Genomic DNA, 13634 nt, shown 5'->3' with positions numbered 1-13634 from the left:
CAGTCAAAAGTTTGGAAACATTACTATTTTTAATGTTTTTGAAAGAAGTCTCTTATGCTCATCAAGCCTGCAGTTAAAAAACAACAACAAAAAAAAAACAGTAATATTATGAAATATTATTACAATTTAAAATAATGGTTCTCTTTTTTAATATACTTTAAAATGTAATTTATTTTTGTGATGCAAAGCTGAATTTTCATCAGCAAGTACTCCAGTCTTTGATGTCTTATGATCCTTCAGAAATCATTCTAATATGCTGATTTGATACTCAGTTATTATCAATGATGGAAACAGTTGTGCTGTTTAATATATTTTTTTGGAATACTTTTTTCAGGATTCATTGATGAGTAAAACGTTAACAGCATTTATTCATAAAAACAGCATTTATTCAAAATAAAAACATTTCTAACAATATAAATCGTTACCATCACCTTTTATCAATTTAACGCATCCTTGTTGAATTAAAGTACTAATTTCTTTAAAAAAAAATAGTTATTGTTCCCAAACTTTTGAACGGTAGTGTATATTGTTACAAAAGATTTCTATTCTAAATAAATACAGTTCTTTTTAACTTTTTATTCATCAAATAATCCTGAAAAAAGTATCTCAGTTTATAAAAAAAATATTAAGCAGCACAACTGTTTCCAACATTGATCATAAATCAGCATATTAGAATGATTTCTGAAGGATCATAAGACACCAAAGACTGGAGTACTTGCTGATGAAAATGCAGCTTTGCATCACAAAAATAAATTACATTTTAAAGTATATTAAAAAAGAGAACCATTATTTTAAATTGTAATAATATTTCATAATATTACTGTTTTTTTTTGTTTTTTGTTTTTTTTTAACTGCAGGCTTGATGAGCATAAGAGACTTCTTTCAAAAACATTAAAAATAGTAATGTTTCCAAACTTTTGACTGGTACTGTATGATATGCTGGTGATATGCTTAATTGTTATAAAAATGTTATCATAAAGAAGTTTAAAATAGTTGAATTTATTAAATTGTTTCATTTAACATTTTTTATGATAATTAAATTCTTATTAGGCATTTGGACCTTTCAATTTAGTGTATGTGAAAACTTTTTTTTTATTTAGAGTATTAATTTTTCCTTTATTTAAGTTTTATTTTTTCTTTCAGGTGGAACTGGGTTCCCATACCTCCTCCTGCATCCATTAAAAATGTTATTAAAATAATTAAAATCTTGTCTCACAGAAACTTTAGTTTTAGTTTATAACAAATTATGTTGGTAACACGTTACAATAAGCTCCCAATAATGTTAGTTAATGCATTCACTAACGATGAGCAATGAATTTGTCACAGTATTTATTAATCTTTGTTAACGGTGTTTAATACAAAAACAACTGTTCATTGTTAGTTACTAATGTAGATAACTTTATTGTGAACTGTTACTATTATGTTTGTCTACTTCTGTAACTTCTGTTAGTTTGTTTTGTCAGTCACATGTTCTCCTTTGTCTTAGTTTCCCACCAATCATTAGTTTCTATGGACACTGATTAATCATCACAGCTGCTTATCATTTAGTTAATTATCTCTGTCTATTTAAGTTCCTCTGTTTGTATCACTCACTGTCTGGTATTGTTTATGTGTAGCACACTGTTTCATGTTGTGTTCCTGTGTTCAATGAAGCTAGCTGGGAAATACTTCTTCATCTTCGTTGACCAGGGATTGTAACACAAATGTTTTTAAGATTACGGGAAACACGAGTTCAGTCGAGTGTGTCCAGACTTTTGTGTGGTAGTGTATCTGAAACTTGACCTATGAGTCTGGCTCTTTTTACAGTAGCCCTGCCAGCCGAGTCGAACCCGAAGCATGAAGGCGTTGAGACGCACCATGGACAGGAATGCAAGTACAGGTGTTTTTCTGCGTCTCGGGACACTTAATGCTTCTTTAACGAGCGCTTCATTCAGTGCAGCTCAGAGGCGAAGAATGCCTCTCTTTCTTCACCCACTCCTTATCTCAGTGCCTGTGTGTGTGCAGTGTTCGCTTTAGCTGTGGTGTTCACAGTCAGTTTCTTTCACAAGCACGGGTATTCAGGCACTATCTCAGTAGCGTCACTCTCAATGGGATTTCAGATTACCCAGCTCACAATATAATGTGTGTCTTAGTCCAGGAATTCTGCTCAATAACACAGATATAGTTACATAGCAGAGAATGTGTGAGGTATGTCTGATGATGATACATGCTGCTTTATCTGATTTTTGAGTTTCTAAGCTACTTTAAAGCAACACCAAAGCACTTTTCCTCTTCGGTCCCCCTACAGGTTGGAAGCGGAATTGTCCATTACCGCTGTTGTAAATAATTTAGCCTACGCAGCCTACCGTCGCACGCACGCTATTTGTTTATCCAGAACCGGCTTTGGAAATAACGATGTCCACAGATAAGTAGAGTATGTTGCATGATTTTATGAAAGTGTGATGTATTGCGACATCAGAAACGGCTATTTTTTATATAGGCTCCACCTATCGGCTATAGTAACGCTTGCCGTAAAGCAAGTCAAATTTGTAGTTTCTTATGTCTCATTCGAAATACAGATCCGCTACCCGATCTGGCAAATTTGCATAGTGCGGTTATAGCCGATAGAGAGCCACAAAGCGAATGCAGAAGTGCCGTTCACCCTGTTACGACTTGATGAACCACTGAAACGATTTTGGAAACATTATTTTAAGGTAAAAAAGAATCTTTGGTGTTGCTTTAAAACAAAGCCTAATCATTTAAAAATGTTCTGTTGCAGGGGTCTTCAACCTTTTTCAGGACAAGGTCTCTGGGTAGTTTAATATGACTATAATAGACCAATATTATTATCATATTATTATTTTATATATTACCATATAATATTCTTATACATAATTGTTATCTATATATATATATATATATTGTGTGTAACGGTACACAGAAGTCACGGTTCAGTACGTACCTTAGTTTTGGGGTCACGGTTCGATATGAGATCGGTACATTTACATGCCTGATTGCTTAAAGTAAAAAATTGAAAGAATTGTTGATTTGTTACTCTACACCTCCTCTAAAGGTTAGATAAAAAGCACAGGACAGTCTGTTTTGACCTGAAACAGTCCAGCAGTGATGTTCACAGTGTACAATGCTTATTAACTTGACAGTTTTTGACGCACCTTTACAGACGACACCGGCTCCGCTCCAGGTCCCGTTCTCCTGGCACACGCGTGTCCCCGGTCCAATCAGGCGATAGCCCTGAGAACACGTGAAATGAACCTCATGACCCACCAGGTGCTTCGAGCCAAACTTTCTGCCGTGGGCCGGAGCCACCAGAGCTGGGCATGAGAACTGGGCTAGAGATGAAAACACAGGAGAAAGAGACATAAAGAGAGGAGGAATGTCAGAGCAGAGAAGGGTTACGTGAGGGACGGAAGTCACGCATGCTGAAATGTTGAGATATTTTGCCTGAAGGCAGGCACATGTTACTGAATGTGGGAACCGTCATGGGAAAAGATTCATGGGAAATGCCTCATTTCATACAGACAGCTTACGAATACGTGAACAATAGCACATGGACCACGCAGAACAACAAGAGCTGGTGCTTGTCTGTTGTTTATGCCTTCTTGAAGTGAACAAACATGAAATCAAAGTTGACTTAAAGTCGGCCTTATTGTGCACAATTCATGCACAAAGAAAAATAGTTTGCTTTTGTAACATCAACATGCTATTATTTGCTTCTGAAACAACTTCAAATCATCAAAGCCAATGTTATTATAGTTAACTAATAGTAAACTAATATTATCTCAATGAAACTAAAATAACACTGATCTCAAACCTGCTCTACAATATTTTTAATTGAACGCTTTGTTTCATTCCAAAATATGTCACAACATGGAAATAAAATATATTGTTGGTTTTCAACTTTTTAAAAATCCACGTTAATACCATTGTGCATTTTCTGTAAATTCAGTTACTCATGTAATATGTGAGCCGAAACAACTAATGCATGTTGGATTATTATTATTATTTTTTTTTTTTATGTTGAATAAATACAGGACACTGGGAGTTAAAAAAAATCCAAGCAACAGTAAGCTTGTTTTTAAAAGGGATTGTTTTTTGAAAGTCCGATAGGGGAATGAGAAAAATGCACAATCCTGTCACATCAGCGCATAAATGTAAAAGATGATCGGTAGTTTGTCACATAATCTACATCATTTGGTCCTGTCAAGCACTGGCTGCTACAAACACCAAAGTAATTCTTGATCATGAATTGTGCATCAACGTGAGCCAAACGACACAGTCTCACATCCGACACATTCACATTATCCGTAGAGTAATCCAGACCTTGGACTCCTTTCCAAACCTGAAGAACCAGCCAGACCACTCATTTGAAGGAAGGAAGGAAGTCATTTCATGCATATAAAATACTAATAGATTTTGAGAGATCTTGGATTTGTTGGAATTCTGCGGCCTTTCAACTCGTTTATTAGGATTAATAAATCCTCTTTGCCAGAATTACTGTCCAAAAACAATTTTTTTATTGACTGAATACTTTTATCGCCAACTAACACACGCTCTTTCGTTCAAAAAACATATTTGCATGGGGAAACGTTTGATTAAAGACCCTTCTGTGTAACTTCCTGATTAGAAGAACTGATTTAAACACAAGGCTTTAGCCAGAAAACATATTTAAAGGGTTAGTTCACCCAAAAATGAAATTCTGTCATTAATTACTCACCCTCATGTGGTTACAAACTCATAACACTTTCATTCATCTTCAGAACACAAAAGAAGATCTTTTTGATGAAATCTGAGAGATTTCTGTCTCTCCATTGAAGGCTACACAACTACCACTTTGACACATCAAAAAGTTCATAAAGAGATCATAAAACGAATCCATACAAAATTTAGCCGTTTAGTCCAAATTTTCTGAAAGGGACACGATCACTTTATATGACGAACATAAAACAGAAGCTCAACCGAACCTGCTTGACACGCGTGAGAACAAGCCTCATTGGTTCTTGCTGAAGCTCAAGCCTGCTGTCATGAATGATTATGAATGCTGAAGTACAGAGCAGTGCAGCCTCTTAAAGGGATGGTTCGGAGTAATTTCAACCTAGGGTCCTTTGCACCATGACCTCGAGCCAAACACCCCCAGAAGCCTTTTTTCCCTTGGTTGAACATTATTAAAGTTAGAGCTTATCTAGAGATATCAGCCGAATGTCTTAGTGCAGGCGCTAATGGATCCAAGGATGTATCTCGTAAATTACCCCACTAATAATGCCCAGAATGGCACCAAACTTCTACAGTAGTACAAATAGGTTCTGTACTCATAAAACAAGGCATTGGAAAGTTTGTAAGTACATCAGGAGTTTATTTAAATAACACTTGCCTGACGGCTCATGCTACCGCTAACCCAGACGTCGAGGTCACTTCCTTTGGAAAACTCACAAGTGTAAGGGAAAAGCTAGTGAATTTAACACTCCATAGAAATATATCCAAAAAAAATTATTCTTTTTTCCGAAGTGTTGACAATTTAGTGTTAACTAATAATTGTTGCAAACTGGTACTCCCAACAAAATATGAGTGCATTCCTGGAACTGGGCATCGTTACACTACATCCTTATGCATCGCTTTCTGCCAGGACTTTTACATGCTTTTCCCAAATCACTGAAGTGACGTCGACGTCCGGGTTAGCGGTAGCATGAGCCATCAGAGTTATTTAAATAAACTCCTGATGTACTTACAAACTTTCCAATGCCTCGTTTTATGAGTACAGAACCTATTTGTTCTACTGTAGAAGTTTGGTGCCATTCTGGGCATTATTAGTGGGGTAATTTACGAGATACATCCTTGGATCCATTAGCGCCTGCACTAAGACATCCGGCTGATATCTCTAAATAAGCTCTAACTTTAATAATGTTCGACCAAGGGAAAAAAGGCTTCTGGGGGGGGTGTTTGGCTCGAGGTCATGATGGAAAGGACCCTAGGTTGAAATTACTCCGAACCATCCCTTTAAACAGTCTGTACATTTTTAAATTTCTCAGTGCCTCGTTTTTTTATAGGCCTAGATGTCAAATTAAATATACCATCTACCCTGACTAAGGCTATTCATCTTCCAATTTAGGGCAGCTTGCATATTTTTATTGTGTTTTATCTAATATTCATTTCTTTTTATTTCAGCTTTATGTTACCAACAATTATTTCTGATATTTTTAGTTGTATTTTTAGTTTTAGTTGTAAAACAATAACAACACTGGCCTCAAATCCTGCAGGGTTACATATTTAATAACCAACTTTGATGTATGTTTTACAGTGCCCTCGAGTCGAGGACTATGACGCCAGCAACTCCAGATGCCTAAATGACATCACACACACACACACACACACACACACACACACACACACACACACACACACACACACACACACACACACACACACACACACACACACACACACACACTCCTCGTGGGAATCAGTACGTCAGAATAAGTATATAGGGTACAACAGGGCTATTTTGTGACAAAGGTCTTGTTAATAATGAATTCTTTAATTTATCAAAATAAACCGAAAATAGTACAAACTTTGCTAAAGTGATTGTTTTGAACAAGTATGAACTTAAACATATATTTTAAGTATTTGCATCAATACTTTGTGCCTTTTGCCCCATGGTGGTTTTACCCAGTGTGTCTATGGAGAAAAGACCTCATAGATTTATATGATTTTTTAAACAAACTACATTTTTCATACTTTTCATTTTTTCATACATATGATTTATTTTCATACTAAATCTATTTCTCCATCAATGTTCAATAAAAGCATGTATATTTTTTCTGTGATCATATATGGCAGAAGTGAAAAGCACTTTTTTCTCAAGGTGTACTTTAGCCCACTTGTACCCTACATGAAAAAAATAATGATTCCACAGAGATAATGAGATATGTCATGCCATGCGTGACTTACATGAGGACTGGTCTGCTTGTGGGAACTTGGACACTGAGTTTTGAAGGTTGGTGAGCTTGGATTTCATTATCCGAAGCCCTTCGGTGAATCGGACCTCCTGTCCTTTAAGAAACTTCTCCATTTGACGCAGGATGCCCATCACTCGGTGCTTATCCATGCAACCCTGAGGCACAAAAGTGCACGAGTTAAGAAACCATCCGAGCACCTGGTTACAATTTGATGGCAAGCAGTTATCCCGAAATTACAGAACACAAGCTCATATGGAGGAGATATTGGACATCTAAAACGATCGCAAGGAACATTCCCACTAAACGTTAGCTTTGTATGGAAATGAAAAATGGCACATGAATTATCAAGGCCAGATGTTGTGGGTGATGTCATGGGGACTCCTGTGGGGCATGACATGAAAGCTCAGGCCAGGGTTTAGCAGCTCATCGGTGTGCCAACACACAACCAAGTCCCCTTAGAAACACAAATATTACTCCAGCAACGATTTATCGAAGCGATGTTGTCCCAGATGCGTTTGGGCCGTGTGTTCGGTCAGTGGGCAACCTCTAAGGTCCTCTCCAGGAACCACATGTAAGCGACTAATACTCTTTTTCTCTTCAGCGGCTTGATGGCAGTTGTACAAAAAGCTGTTAGGCAGATGTCTCTGCGACCTCTGTCCAAAAGGCTGGTCTCCTGTCTGTTATTCATGGCAGTTAAATACAGACTCGTTAGAGGAGAGAGGAAATGTATTGGCTTTAAATTTCACTAAGCATTTGCCATGGTAAACAAAGACCGTGCTAATCTGGATCACACACAAAAATGCATCTGACATATTTAATGATATAACTTTGTCTCCTGTAGTGGTTTCAAAAACTTTTTGGGCACACTTAAAATGTCTGAATGTCATTGCACTAGATTAGAGAAATTATTTTGCTATGTTGTTTGTTATATTTTTTAGATTCAATTATGTGAACTACACCTGTGGTTCACTTGAGAAGTAATGACTTCATAGATCCACTAAAAATACAATTTCAAGACATTGAGCAAAAAATGATAAAGGAAAGTAAAGAGAGTGCAGAATTTGAGCACAGATGATACTTAATATTTTGTTTTATTTTTAAGCGCGATTTAAGTGTTCAAATGCTTTTAGGGCCTCTGTAAATTAACATTGTTATTTTTGATAACTAAAATAGCATGCAATGTGCATTCAGATAAATGTAGGGGTGAATTCATGTTGATTGGGACACTTTTTCCCAGTCATCTCATTGACAAAAAGTGTCCCAAATGAATCAACCTGAATACAGTAGCCTATATGCCTTGTCAAATGTTTTTAATTGAGATTGCTTTCATTACCAACATTTTTGCAACATTACAAACATTATATTAGGCTTTATTTATATATTATATAAATATTATAAAGAATATTAATTAATTGTGTTATAGAAATATGAATCTAGATATTAATTTAATATACGAGTATACTTACTTGCGTTGCATCATTACAGTTGCACAGTGATAAGAGGTTTAGCAGGAGAAAAACTGTGTATGATAAATTCATCCTCCTGTATCCGAGTCAATGTAAAACCGCAGAATTGTCTTCTTGTGTCGGTTGTTTTTAATCCTCAAGTGTCTTTACGTTTCCAAACTGTGCAGACTCAGTCTGATAGTCATTGAATCAAGCCTGAGAGGAAATGTTTGATAAACGGTTGCAGAAGTTGGTAAAGATGCTCCTGTTCTCCTCATGAAGACTCCACTGAGCGCATGAGGAGTCGTGATGTCTGATTCGCGATTTGTTCTTTTCGATCGATTCTTTTAAATGATTCGTTTGAACCGATTCGCTAAACGTGGATTCCTCTGTGAGCGCAGCATTCATCTATGCATCAAAATGTCACTATGTGAACTATAACAACAATGTGCAGATACAGACATAAAACATATGTAGCCTATTACATCGGATGCCATTTGTCTCCTAAATCTTCAAAAAATGTAAAGGTAGAGAAGTTGAATTTATTGAAAGATGTCAGATTTTTGGGGTTTTGCTGCCACCGGATGTTCAGGGTGGGTCTTGCACAGCAAATATAGATTTTTTTATTTTCATTTTATAATGATTAAAGGACACTAATGTATGCAAACACCGATTTACAGAATAAATATTAAAATTAAACATGAAATAAAAATAATTTAAAGATCCTCTGATGGATTAGATTACCTAAATCAATTAATTCTATACTGTGCTCATCTACTAGCTACATATAAGATGTACATATATACTTCAGTTTTTCAAAAGCATCATTATAATTGAGAATGCCATGTTCTTCTTAAAATCAGGACAGATGCCATGATGCCCGACAGGATCCCGAGAGGTAGTGAATAAGCCCAGTAGGGATGTGATGTGTGTGCAGCTGGAAACTCAGGCCCTTGAGGAAAGAGCAGAAGGTGTGTATTATGAAGGCAATGTATTACTTTTTTAAATGCAATTTGTATTTCATCATTAAAAAAAAAAGGGAATGAACTCACTCCACGCTTTCATTGTGGGTTCAGCCATACTACTGTGTCTCACTTCACATGTGTACTCGTCTCCAGTCCGTGGGGTGATAGTCATGTACTTGTACACTCTGAAGGCCCAGTCTTTGCTATACATTAAGTCAGAGGTCTTTACCTTCACAATTGACTTATGGCCATTTTGAAAAAAGTTTATTTCAATGTCACCAGGGTAAAACCCTGTGGCATAGCAGTAAAGGACATTTGCTTTTCCTTCTTCCTCAGGAAACTCGGTATACACATTGACTGAAGGGCGTACTGTGGACAAGCAATATAATTAGATTAGTAAAAGATTCTACAAAACAGAAGCAATTTACTTGTAAGTGGTGATCATCAGATTTACCCAAAAGTGGCTTTGATGAGTTTGTTTCCTCTTTGAGTTTTTCCAGGTATTCAGCTTGTCGATAGAATCCCTTTGTCACCTCGCCCAGGCAGAAAATGCTGTCGCGCTTCTCTAAAACAGAAAATCCGGCGCTTGCACTGGGACGTAGGGCAAACGTTTTATTTTCCTGGTCAAAGTATGCAAATACGCTGTCATTCACCAAAACAACAACTGCCTGATCCATGGACCCGTTTCCCATCATGCGAGTATAGGCCAGGACATTTACTGTATGGTACTCTAAAAAGAAAGAGAGTAATGATAAGGAATTGATCAGTTTGTTATTTATAAAAATGCATTTCTTTTAGGACATCAAAGATGATTGACAGATAGCATACAGTGGTGGTATGGTTCTGTTCTGGGCAAGAAGAGCAGGGAGCGCAGTGATAACCTCCATAGACTAAACAAAACAGAACCAGCATGTATTGCAGATATCATTCATGTTCTTAATGACAATAATTTAATGTAGCAACAACATAAATCAAGTGAAAAGACAGTCTGATTTAAAGAGAAAGGCAAAGTCCTGACTGGACGAGAGGAGGAGCTGGGGATGGAGGAGGGTAAATATTCTGCCTTCACATGCCATCGGAAATTTCCTACTTCCCACTTCTGAAGTCGTGATTACAAGCTCATTGCATTCAAGTGCTTTGTTGTCTGAAAGAGCAGGAGGACACCAGGTTTATTCTTACCTATTAACTGGGAAAATCTTATTAAAGCCAAAATGATATTTAGCGTCCCATTATTTGGCAAACATATAAACATTCACCGTCACTACGCTATCTATAGTCATGTAACGGACGTAGGCCAGTGTGTGTAAACCTCACTCCCCTGGCCCCAAGAGGCACGCTAGCACCTGGTGTTAGCAGCTGTGGTCTTTAGCATGCTTGTTAGTGCGCCCGCCTCCCATGCCGGAGACTGAGCAGAGTCGAGCAGGACCGGTTACAGTCAGTGGAATTTCGGTCAAATACAGGCTATTTTCGCTGTGTATAATACAAACAATATGCTTCAATTGTATTTAAATGCACTACTGTTACGTCCAAGGACCTTTTAACATTTTTTGTTTGTGTTATTTATGCAAGAAGTGTTAGTGGAGTTTGTATTTCTCTCTCTCTCTCTCTCTCTCTCTCTCTCTCTCTCTTTAAGGACAAGACAAGGCGATGTAGCGGTTGTGGAAAAAACTAATAAAGAATAGCAGTCACAGCAACTATCGTTCTCCCCTCGCCATGTGTAAAGTTTGTGGCTCTCTTATCTCAGGAACTCGGGTATCAAAAGTATCCCCGAAGTTCCCAGTGGTAAATACGACTTGAGAGGGCGTTCATGTCGAATTTTTAACCAGGAAACTCGTAATTTATGATAATTTCGATAGCACTGAAAGCAGCATTAACTCCTGAGAAATGTATTAAACTTATATGCATAAAAAGATTGCCTACTCTGACAGTAAAAAGTAAACCGTTATGAATCATTTACCTGTCCACATTGTGATGATCTGTGGATACAGCAGAAGAGTTAACACAGATGCTCGGACAGTTAATATTTCCATGTCTGCCATTTAAAGACTCGTCTTTAAAGATCTAAACATCAAGAATTCTTTGCTGTTGTTCTGTTGTCTATAAATGGTGGTCCTATGTTTCATCACACTGGGTTCCCCCTACTCTAGTGAACACACTTTCACTTTTGTACTTCCTGTGGTATCATTTCACAATTTGTTTTTTCGCTTTCGCATTTTAAATAATGTAGACGTGGACTGTGTCAGAGCAAAATGTTGGCTTTTCTCCTCAATGTGGCTTTGCATGAAATCATCCTTGGCGCAGGTAGGAATGTCCTTAGAGGATTACCCTTTTGCCAATATATTTTATAGATGTGTATGCAAATAAAGCACAACTTACTTGCTCTAGCATCTGTGCAATGCATTTGTGAAGGGAAGTAAACAAGGCTAAATAATACAATAATCTGAGGACGCTGACATCTGCCAGTAGGTTTTATAGCAGCATAACATTGTTCCAACATGTAATTCCTCCAAACATGATGTCAGAAAGATTAAACCATTACATTAGAACCACTATACCATTTCCTGAGAATGAACCAGTATCAATGTTCTGTGCATATTTTCATTTGAAATAATTGACAATAAAAAAAGAGTTGATGTTATTGTTTTCCTTTAGAAGAACATGCATACCAGCAGTTCATCGAGTGTGCATTCGACAGTCAAGGGCAAGTAGACCATACATGGCGCTATGGGTATGATGGTAAAGACATCATGCATGTGGATTTGGTGAAGAAAGCTGTGGTTGCTACCAGTGAACCTGGTAAAATGTTAGAAGAAGAGAGAAAACATATGGAATACATTAAGAGGAAAGAAGAAAAACTAAAAATGGTGTGCTCCGCTGTGAAAACTGTCTTCTTAAAGTCCAACAATTCTCTATCTAGGGCAGGTAAATTTAAACAAAGTAACCCTCATTGCCAGATTTATAATAAACAAGGATGTTAGAAAATTATTATTTATTTAACAACACGTAGTGCTATAGTAAGCACCTGAGACTTTATATATACTGTACTATATAGATCTTATATAAATCTCAAAATTTCAACCCAGTTAGACAATTTCATAAATTTATTCAAACTGTTACTTTTTTTTCTTCAATGTAGCAAAACCAGCAGTGCTTTTATCTGCTGGAGGAGAACAGGATCAGAAATATCTTAAATGTGTTGTGCATGGCTTCTATCCGAATGTCATCCGAGTGCGTTGGACCCAAAAAGGAAGGCCGGTCTATTTTGGTGTATCAAGTACTGGAATACTCCCGCACAGAGATGGCACATTTCAGATGACCTCCTATCTTAGCCTTATTAACATGAGTGCTCACGGTCTTACCTGTGAGACTGAACACTTAAGCCTGGATGGGATATTGAGAAAAAACTATGGTAAGTGATTCAGAAGGGCATAAATAATTCATATGAGCATTGTGATAAATTATGTGAAAACTCAAATGACTTGCTCTGTCTTTTTGTTTCAGAGGAGAAATCACAAATCACAGTACATGTTCTTTGGGCAACGGCTGCCTTTTTTCTCGGTTTTGCATTGCCGGTGTTCCTAACTCTATTATTTATTTGGAAAAGGCGACACACAACAAAACCACCTGAGGACACAAGTGACAGATCAGAAGTATCTTTATCTTTGCATTTAATGAATATGTCTCAGGAAACATAAAATAAGCGAGTGTGACTCCAAACCAAATATTATTTATTATCATTTTGGCCACAGACAAAAACTTTATTTTCATACATGTATAATAATTCTATAGAACTGAATCACAAGCATAGTATACACATCATTTCTGTATCTCTATAGGCAATAAAAGTTTATGCAATAAAAGTTTATGCATGAAATTTACATATATGTTACTAAAGTTGTGATGCTTGAGATTGTTGATCCCTTTTAAAAAAGTTTATAAATGTTGTGGAACTTTATTGTCGCTATAACTAGTTTATTTTGCATAGTCTAACATACATACTTCACAGTATTGTAATTAGCTATGGAATTAGCATCACTTGCAGTCATTTATTTGCACACAATAAACAGGTTATTTATGGGAAATGCTGAATAGTACTTTAGGTAGCCTATTGCTTTAGGAATGTGAATTATTGTTTACATCTTTTTAGCCTTTGTCATGTTTTGGCTATATCTGTTTAACTCAGATCTTATGATTTGCACCTTATACTGTCGTATTAAATGTATGTATGTATGTATTTTTTGTTTTCTTGTTGATTAAATTCCAAAACATGTAAA

The 13634-nt window shown here is 36.6% G+C and overlaps 3 protein-coding genes across 3 annotated transcripts in view; 1 reads left to right on the top strand and 2 right to left on the bottom strand.

Annotated features, from left to right (window-relative positions):
* fbln7 (fibulin 7) overlaps positions 1-8928 on the bottom strand; it is a 23571-nt gene extending 14643 nt beyond the window's left edge. The window contains exons 1-3 of the mRNA XM_084093990.1: positions 8417-8928; positions 6943-7105; positions 3153-3329 (exon numbers count right to left, since the gene is read on the bottom strand). Coding sequence (XP_083950116.1) covers positions 3153-3329; positions 6943-7105; positions 8417-8488 — 412 coding nt within the window. The 5' untranslated portion in view covers positions 8489-8928. The remainder of the gene's footprint in view (positions 1-3152; positions 3330-6942; positions 7106-8416) is intronic.
* On the bottom strand, positions 8918-11508 carry LOC311070240 (uncharacterized protein). Its single transcript, XM_084094008.1, has 4 exons — positions 11318-11508; positions 9815-10090; positions 9448-9729; positions 8918-9347 (listed from the first exon to the last, which is right to left on the bottom strand). The coding sequence occupies exons 1-4, from the start codon at positions 11397-11399 to the stop codon at positions 9223-9225; spliced, it is 765 nt and encodes a 254-aa protein (XP_083950134.1). The 5' UTR covers positions 11400-11508; the 3' UTR covers positions 8918-9222.
* On the top strand, positions 11476-13634 carry LOC311070239 (H-2 class II histocompatibility antigen, A-F beta chain). The gene is made up of 4 exons (XM_084094007.1): positions 11476-11661; positions 12013-12282; positions 12497-12769; positions 12862-13634. Exons 1-4 carry the CDS (start codon positions 11610-11612, stop codon positions 13053-13055), a joined length of 789 nt encoding a protein of 262 aa, XP_083950133.1. The 5' UTR covers positions 11476-11609; the 3' UTR covers positions 13056-13634.

This window comes from Abramis brama (genome assembly GCF_963993115.1).
Source record: "Abramis brama genome assembly, chromosome: 19".
NCBI lineage: Eukaryota > Metazoa > Chordata > Actinopteri > Cypriniformes > Leuciscidae > Abramis > Abramis brama.
The sequence above is the reverse complement of the archived record's forward strand: the minus strand, read 5'-3'. Positions and strand labels throughout refer to the sequence as shown.